The sequence below is a fragment of the Populus nigra genome, chromosome 5, assembly GCF_951802175.1.
Source record: "Populus nigra chromosome 5, ddPopNigr1.1, whole genome shotgun sequence".
Taxonomy (NCBI): Eukaryota; Viridiplantae; Streptophyta; class Magnoliopsida; order Malpighiales; family Salicaceae; genus Populus; species Populus nigra.
Genome location: NC_084856.1, coordinates 3,608,855 through 3,618,377, shown reverse-complemented (window position 1 = coordinate 3,618,377; position 9,523 = coordinate 3,608,855). Strand labels below are relative to the sequence as shown.

Below are 9,523 nucleotides of genomic sequence, written 5' to 3'. Positions count from 1 at the left end.
ATCACGAAAATCGATATGAGAAACCAACATCAAACTTTATGGATGGTCGGTCGGTAAGTAGATATTGTTGTTGACACGCTATTGTCCTACCTGATTAAACATTTCCATGAACTTACAACTTACCGTTTGTGATGAGAAAATGTCGAGGTTTCTCAACCCAGGCAAGCAGCAACCAGTGCTTTTTGACATTTACCGAAAGGGTCATAATCTGAAGTAAGCCAAGCTCTTGAGGAAAATTATGGTCGACCATAAAAAATAAAGTTAGAACAAACTATTATAAATCCCCGTTGCTATACATCGAAAATATGGTGATTCTTTTCATCCCTGAAAAAATCCCGTTGGGGATGGTTAATGCACCTCGTCTCAAACAATGTGACGAGGAAGGAACAAAAGGATCTGCCAGTTGTTTTCTGTGTTCAATGAATCAGGTAAGAGTAACTAGCTGCTGATCTGAATTCACATGGTAACACCCATTCTCGATGCATTGCATCAGGTAGATGATCAGAACAATTTAGATTCCACTATTTCACAACATTCCACAGCAAGATTAACAATCCATAAACAGAAGTGATTACTAACATGGAATTACCAAACGGTGTTCTTATTCATACATATCAAAACTTCACACTTGTTTCACAAAAAGAATCAGAGGGAAAACTGGTAAATGATGAAACTTAAGATTTTACCATGGTTTCATGGTAAATGAACATTCTGTATTTCAATGCGAAGTGTTCTAAGTTTTTTATCAACATTTGATAGTTCTTCTTGAAGATCTAAAAGTTTGTCCAGTCTTTCTTGTGCTGCATCTTGATAAGGCTTGCCAATAGTTTTTACAAAGTTCTCCAAATTTCCAACAGTTTCCATGAGATCATTCTGCATAGCCTCTTCAACTTCACGTGCAAGGCCATCTGCAATCTTATTTACCTTGTCTACAATCGCTTGCCTACGGACTGGGAAAGTGGAAATTGCTATGAACCTATTATAAAGCAAAGATTCAATCAGATATTGAATACCTTATTGCATGTTTGAAATGTGGAACGATATTCAAAAATATCATTAGAGGAAACAAGAACTTCACGCTGATAACTTGATATGGATCAGAATACAAGGATTCATGCAGACAAGTGCAGAGTGAAAATATGAGCAACTAGCCATTTCAAAATTTAGGGGAATAACCCAGAAAATATGTCATGTTGGAATGATGCCTTCATAGAATTTTAGGATATCAATCATGCAAATACTGCACAAACTGAAAAATATTTGCAAATACACTTCAGCAATAAAACAACAAAACAGAAAGAAATGCAGGCAGAAAAATTACCCTCCAGCAGAACAAAGGCCGAGAGCAAGAAGATCTTCTAAAGTAGTAGGCAGTACTGATGTCAGAAGTGAGGCAGATAAACCAGCAGCTCCTAATCCGCCAAAAGTCCCCAAGAACTATGACCAAAGAGAAAACATTTGACTTCAGGCACAATGACTCACAAATTGACTAAAATGAAAACGGAACTGATTGGACAAAAAGTCTCACTGCACCTAAGACGAAAGTTATGAGGAATCTCGTTGAAATAGCATAAAAGTGCTGATACTTCAGTTTACAAAAGAATTAAAGGCAGAACCACTTTCTATATGCCTTTTTACCTTCTATTTATTTTTTCTTTTTCGATTACATGCCTCAGACTTTTATATTATAACACAATACACATAATGCCACCAGAAATTAACTATGGCTATAAGGTGTCATTCTGAAATTGCTTCCAGATAATTTTGTTATTTTGTCCAAGGTTCCACTGATGCCACCAGAAATTACTCAGGTTACAATGTCTCATTCATAAATTCCTAGCAGACAATTTTGTTATTTTGTGCAATGCTCCACCTTTGTTAAAATCCAAAAATACACCAGTGCACACCAGATTCTGCACTCATGCAAAATAAGTTACAGAGAATGGAAAAAATCAGGTGTCATCAATCTCTCATAACACTATGTTTGTTAGTGGGAAATTTGTTTATGGTTACACAAAATATATATTTAAACCAATATGATCATGAATCTTCATAAGCATTCTACTGTATATATGTCTTGACAAAGACTATATCAGACTGGTTAACTGTTATTGATGCCAGCTTTTGCTCAAACAAGGTTGCAAAATTTTCTGACAGCAATTTTAAGAGAATTTGGCACATGGCCACAGAAAATTAGAACTAACCGCTTCACGTATTTGCTTTTCAAATAGCTTGGAAGTGGCCCCGGCACTGAGGTTCTCTATCACTCTAATGCTGAGGTCAACTTTTTTCACCAAATCCTGGGTCTCTAAATGTATCTGCGAGGTTGGATAGGTAATTGAAGTCCATCGTTTTTCAAATTGTTCTTTGTATAGTTTTCCTCCATTAGCACTATTTGATTGTAACCATTTCAGGTATTCTCCAAGCAATTTCTGTATGCCAAAATAAAAATAACAAGAAACAGCAAAATGAGCGACCAAAGCCAAAGAACTCTACAGATATGCAGTCACCAAGTTACCGAGGAAATATTAGTGGAAAGAAAGGTTTTAGTGGATCTTAAAAAAAAGCACTAAGATGTGCAAATTACACACTTGACAATATACAGCATAGCACAAGTATAAAGCATCATCAACACAGTTCCTAAAAAGGTAAGAACCATTAACTCACTTGTGCATCTGTAAGTGCAGGACCAATTATATCATTTTGAATCTTTAAGGTGGCTGGCATTGTAGCAGACTTTTCCCCTCTGAATATATATGAAGCAACAAGATCAAGATTTGATAATTGTAGGGTCGATTCTATGAGCTCCAAAACACGAGATTTTGTGGCATCAATCTGCAATTTCATCCATCAGCACAGCACATAAACTGACATCATTCGTGAAAAATTACCACTAATTTACATCTAATTCATTCCTGTGAGTGGTTGTACACATCTTCTCTGGAAAACTTACCAGTGACATAGTTTTTCTTCTCCAAGAGATGCTCTCATTTTCCATCTTTAGTGCATACTCTTTCACACTATCAATCAGTTCTGTTGCGGAGGTTAGATCCTGCTTGGCTAATTGGCTATCTTGTTTCACAAGAGTTTCACAGGCAGAAAGTAGACGTTCAGCAATTGCAATTGGGGTTTCAAGTTTAAGCCTTATTCTTTCCATTCCTGTGGTTGTTGAGGCATCTAAAAAACTATACAAGAACTGTTCAAGTTCATAGAATCTAGAGATTTTCAAATGAGATTTTGAAACTGATAATTCTGTGTAATCTTTTCCAAGGTCAGAAGAAGCTGACAGTTTTGCTTCAAGAGCAGACCGAGCAGAGATAGGATATAATATCACATCATTGGTTTTCAGCAATTTCCTTGTATTCTCCTTAATGAACAACATAGCTTCCTCGAGCTACATAAAATCACAGAAACAAAAGTAGACTCTTGTAAGTAGCTTGGATATTGCATACTAGGAGACACCAACAAATAATATGGAAAAAAGTCTGTAACTTACCTCACTGGAATTCCTGTAGAGGTCAGATTTATTTAACACGAAAACAACTTTCTTCTTCCACTGTTGAGTATAACGAAGAAAAGAAACCTGGAAATAATATCAGGAGTGAGACCAAAATTACTTCAGGAAACAGCAAATCACTGGCTGAGATACTTTAACCACTAAGAAAATGAATTTGATATAATGCTGGAATTCTTCTAGTCCAGAGTGAGGGCCTCCCAAAACCATATCTTATAGTCATATCATCATATGCATGTGCCAATGGTGGAGCAATTTCTTTGGATTTATATTGCTCCAGGTCACATCTATGCTAGGAATTTTCTCTGCAAAATTCACTTTCAAAATCAATGGAGGTACCTTCAACTAAACCTCAATCTTATTTGGACGGCATCAAGAAGTCAAAGAAGCTTTAACGCATTTCTTACTTGCATTTCCCTAGACAGTTAAGTATAAAATGTAACAGTCAAGGCTAAAATCCATGGGCCAGGGCATTCAAATCCACTGTGTTTCAGAACTATAAAACATTATAGATTGCCATGTCACATTCACAATCATGCATACCTCACTTTCAGTTAATGGCCTGTCAGCGGAAATAACAAAAAGAAGCAAATCTGCACGAGGAACAAATTCTTCAGTAAGACGCTGTTGCCTTTGGAGAATGACATTAGTCCCTGGTGTGTCAACAATATTCATCTGTTTAAGAAGAAAAGAATAATAAAATGCATTAGTTACAGCATCCAAAGGAGCTATAGGCTATAGCATTAAGTGGATTTTTTATAAAGCAACTCATGAAATGGAATATTATTATGATGTAACAACTCTAGATTGGAATATTATTCTATTTTAAGAAATCACAAACTTTATAAAACAGAGTGAATGAACTAACAAAGATGTAGGATTGAATGCTTTTGACTTCTCTAGGTTCCCTCTTACTGTCCAGTGCATGAACTTTTCCTTCCGCTATCAATGTTAAATGCATCTGGGTTTACTCTTCCATGCAGAATGTGGTTATTTCTTTATGGCACATTCAGCAAATGGACTAGATCATATGACGTTCCCTGTCTCCAAAATTCTCCTGTGACTCTAATACCTACATTTTGAAGATTATTAAGCTTCTTTTTATGGCTTTTAACATTCCAAGAATTTGTAACTTATTCAGTCCCATCTAGGAAAAATACCGTGGTGTGGCATCCTTACCAGGGAAAACTAACCATTAACTTTGACTCACATTTAAGGGGAGGAAATGTGAATTGCATACTAATCAAACCTAAGAGTACGATGAGCCTGAATGGGTTCCCTGAATCACTCCCACTGTTTAATTGGTGCATGGAGCCCACCAATCAATGGTGGGAGTGATTCAGGGAAAACATTTGGGTTCCAACTTTTGGGGCTTTTAGCATTACTCCAAGTCAAATTGTTATGGAAAGTGCAATTAGGCATAAAACAAAATATCAAGTTGTAGAAAGAAACCTACATATGCAAGTGGCAGAAATTGCACTATGTAGACTTCTTATGAGATTAAGCACATCCAAAAAAGTTGCATTAAAAAGTGTATTGCAGCTGAATGTCAGCTAAACTGACTACAAACACAAACATTTCATATGCAGAAAATACCTTGGAACCTTGCAATCTGATATAAACAAGATGATCCAAGTAGACATTTATATAGAACATCTCAGAACTGAATTCAAGAGTACACATGAGACGAGAGATGTAAAGACTTACTTCTTTAAGAATTGGAGCTGGAAGGTAGCATATATATTGACCATCTGGATGCCTTTCACAACGTTGTTGCTCTTCAGAATCACTCTTAGAGTAGCGTAAGAAAGTGATCTCATTTGTTGTAGGAACAACACCCTCATTAAGGTATCTTTTTCCAAGAAGTGCATTAATAACAGTTGATTTCCCAGAGTTAAACTCACCCTGGATGATACCAATAAAGACAAACAGTCAAGGAAGAACAAAAGCCTTTGGCAGCATGTTCATACAGATAATGGCACAAACAACCAACCAATCTCAATATGAGTCTCAGTGTTCTTTTCATGATAACAAACTTATCGTTTGTTGCAGAAAAAGATTTCAAAAAAAAAAAAACACAGAAAAGTCAAGGGAAGCAAAAGTGAAGAATGTCAATACCAATGCCTTTCTCTGGAAGGGTATTAGTGCATCATTTGCACTTACTAATGCTAAGTCCAACCACGATAGGACTTTGAAAATGTGGTTGCGGTTGCTTTTCAAAGTATTTTTTACTTGGAAACGTATCAAAATGATTTTTTTTATTTTTTTAAAATTATTTTTGATATCAGTACATTAAAATAATTTGAAAATACTAAAAAAATATTAATTTAAAGCAAAGAAAAAAAAAATTCAAATTTTTTCAAAAACGCTTTTGAAACACAAAAACAAACAGGGCTCGGATAGATGAGAAATAAGAACAAGAAGTGGATCCTTAGAAAGTATGAAAATCATGATGACACATAATTTTATTGAACAAGGTATGGAAAAATAATGAAGCTAAAACCTAAAGTTCAAAATAAAACTGTTTAGTCAGCTTGTTCGTGAAATTGTTTGAACAAAAATGGAAATCCTGAAACATGAAACCATGTTCTGATCTCATGCAACATAGAAACGAAAGTCATGGCATAGACTTGAAATGATTGTTTTCTTCAATTAGAAGTAAAACAAAAACTACAAAAAATTATTGAAGGCCATTGATTTTAAATCCTTTCAAGTAAAGAGGAGGGATTTATTTGAAATGTAGAGCTAATACCAATGTATATCCCTGGAACCAGAATTTGTTGAAGTTCAGCACACAATTACCACTATAGCCAGTAAAAATGGCTCGTCAATCTGAGAAACCGCATCAATGAAAAGTGAAAGCTCCCCCATCTGTCATGGAAAGCCAATGCCCTTGTTCAGGGTTGAAAAGAAAGAAAGAAAATCAACACGAACGTAGAATTATCACATGAACAAAATCCAAATATCAAATTTTTAAATAAAAGATCACCAGAGGACTAGCTTTCTGGATAACATCAATAACTTCAAGCAATATTGATCTCTCTTTTTCTATGAGCTGTTTTTCTCTATCCTCCAGTTTAACAAAGCCTGCCACCGTTGTTTTTTCATGAATATCATTTTCCATATCCATAGATTTGAGCTTACTGAAGCTTTCAAGGTCATCCTGAAAGTTTTTACCGGTTGCACTCACAGTGTCAAACATCTGACTCAAAGCATCATCGCTAAATAACCTCAAATCTTCCAATGACAGAACTAAACCGCTAGCACCGGTTTTCAGAAATTTTGATGCCCCCACCGACAATGTGGCCTCCCCACGTGAAGCATTGAGGACAAAGATTGGTATCTTCACATTCCCTAATTCAGATCTCATTTCTACATCAAAATCTTCCTCTGGGCCATGAACATATATAAGAAAATCAGCACCTTCAGAATTAGACGCATTTAATGCAGCATTTGGTGTCTGCACAATCCTGGCTACCAAAGGTAGAACAACTGATTCAGTTCGAGAACCCATCATCATATTTCTTGCCACAATGGCAGGAAGCCCTGTAAAATAACAAAGAAACACATTACCTTTCAATGCCTGGATTATTTCAAGTGCTCATACATGTATTAAACCAGAATGAACACCAATTCTCTACAAAATCCATTTCGAAAATTAATTCGATTTTTAATACTACTTAAAACAAATGCAATTAGCGAAATTATGTCTGATAATCACAAAGTTAATTTAGAGAGGCAACGAAAAAGAGAAAAATTATAGAAACTAGACTTAAAAAGTGGATAAATGAAGCAAGACAGACCTTGATCAGACAGCACAACACCACTAGCATTAACAGCAGTGGCTATATCAACACGTTCTCCGATCAACAAATAAGCACGATCTCTGACCACTGAATTCACCAAACAGGCCGCCTCGTAAAGGCTCTTCCCGCTGCCACCACCCCCGATGCTGCCATTGAGAATAACAATCCCAACCGACTTAGACACAGCCTTATCAATCAAATCCAACGCCTCACTTCCGCCACGAATGACATCCTCCGGGTCCAGCTGGAGGACGATGTTGGGGACTTTAATTTCGGGGCGTTTGTAACCGCCAGGGAAAAGGGTTCTTGGTTGTTGATTTGACAGGTTTTGATTGGCGGGCTGCTGTTGTTGTTGGTTGTTCGGGAAGGAGTGGATAGGGAAATGGTGGGTTCGGTGAGGAGGGGGTTTGAAGCGAGGGAGAGGAGTGGAAAGGTGAGGAAGGAAATGGGTGAGGAAAAGGGTAGGCTTTGGGGAGTGGAGGGAGAGGAGAGGTATCATGGAGGTGGAAGAAGAGATGGAGAGAGTGAGATTGTGTGAGACTGGAAGGAGAAAGAGGAAGAGGCTTATCTCTTGCTATGGTTTTCTGTATCTTATCTGCTTGTGTTGTGTGCAAGGAAATGAGCGACTCCGGAAAGTTTGAAGACAAAAGGCTTCAACCACCTCAATCCTCCTGTCCTAACCCCGTTTTTCATGTGGATTCTTTGTAAACTTTTTTATTTCTGTTATCTTTATAAAACATTTTTTAATTGGAAAACAAATTAACTTGGTTTTTAATAAAATATTTTTCATAATATACTTTTTAAAAGTTATAAAAAATTAAAAATATATAGTTATTTGATAATTATATAAAATTTAATCTTTTAATTTTAATTATTATATATTTTGTTTTGAATTTTTTTATCCCTTAAATTTTAATTTGATTTGATTTTTATATTAATTTTGTTTCTTATTATTTTTATTGTTATTTGTTTCTTTTTTATTCTTTTCTTAATTGAATTTTATTTATTTATTTATTAGATTTGGTCACCATCATTTTTCTGATTATTATTTATTTTATTTAAAATAATTTATAAATTTAAATTATTATTTTTAATTTCATCTATTTTTAATGTTTTATTTTTAATTTTTTATTTGTCAGATTTTGTTCATATTCTTTTGATTGTTATTTATTTTATTTGAAATAATTTATAAAATTATTTTTTTTTTAATTTCATCATATGTCAATTTTTTTACCTGTCAAACTTGGTTCTTATTATTTTGATTGTTATTTTTTTTATTTAAAATATTTATAGAATTGGAATTTTTTTAATTTCATCCTTCTTTAATTTTTTTTATCTATCAGATTTGATCCTTAATTTTTTAATAAACTTGAAAAAATAAATTAAAATATTAATAACTTATTTCTCAACTAATTTTTCATGGCATAGTCAAACACAGAAAATATTTTCCAACTTATTTTTCATGGCATTATCAAATATAAAAATATCCACTTTTCAATAATTAATTTCCATGAAAATAACTTTTTAAAATAAAATAAAACTATTTTTCAGCAAACAATCAAGGTCTAGTTTAGATGTTTATTCAGGAAAAATGATACATGGTTCTCTAATTTACACTTTCATTGTTGTAAAAAAAACATTTACTCTTTTATTATGTTCTAACTTCAACAACTTTACCCATGAGCTAATTTTATTTTTTTTTATCATACTCATCAGCTATTTATTGCAATTTCATTTACTATGTGAATTATTTTCTTCTCTCGTATATTTCCACTTCACACCTAATAAAGTCAGAAAACTTCAAATATAAACAGGATTTTCACTGTTGCATTCTAGACTAACTATGGTGAATATAGATTTTTCTTTATGGGTTCAATGTTTTCTTCTATGTTAGAACAGAAGATTTTGATACTTAAGCCAAGGAAATATGAAAGAAATAGGTTGCTCGAGCCATGATTCTAACCATTCAGCCCCAGCCCCAAACAGCCATTTGGACTGAAACGTTTTTTTGAAATTTTTTGTTTTGTTTTGTATGCACCATCAACACCAAAGACAAATCCCAACTCCAAAGACAAATCCTAACTTGTTTATGCATATGCAGGAAATGATATATTGAAAAAATAATTAGACGGGTGATTTGAAAATTATATAATTGTTAATTTTAGAATTTATGTAATTAGTTAAAGTGTATATAAATTAGCAC

General features: G+C 34.2%; 1 protein-coding gene across 1 annotated transcript; it reads right to left on the bottom strand.

Annotated features, from left to right (window-relative positions):
* Nucleotides 1-585: 585 nt before the first annotated feature.
* LOC133694484 (probable transmembrane GTPase FZO-like, chloroplastic) lies at nt 586-7,963 on the bottom strand. The gene is made up of 11 exons (XM_062116011.1): nt 7,318-7,963; nt 6,504-7,060; nt 6,317-6,385; nt 5,222-5,419; nt 4,058-4,189; nt 3,497-3,583; nt 2,954-3,394; nt 2,668-2,835; nt 2,205-2,432; nt 1,322-1,437; nt 586-976 (listed from the first exon to the last, which is right to left on the bottom strand). Exons 1-11 carry the CDS (start codon nt 7,817-7,819, stop codon nt 694-696), a joined length of 2,781 nt encoding a protein of 926 aa, XP_061971995.1. The 5' UTR covers nt 7,820-7,963; the 3' UTR covers nt 586-693.
* Nucleotides 7,964-9,523: the final 1,560 nt, after the last annotated feature.

Excerpts from the sequence above, each read along its gene's own strand:
- LOC133694484 (XM_062116011.1), bottom strand. The coding sequence starts at position 7,819 with ATGATACCTCTCCTCTCCCTCCACTCCCCAAAGCCTACCCTTTTCCTC. Across the intron at positions 3,395-3,496 it reads TCTACAGGAATTCCAGTGAG|CTCGAGGAAGCTATGTTGTT; the intron begins GTAAGTTACAGA and ends GATTTTATGTAG. Across the intron at positions 2,433-2,667 it reads CTGCACTTACAGATGCACAA|AAATTGCTTGGAGAATACCT; the intron begins GTGAGTTAATGG and ends TTTGGCATACAG.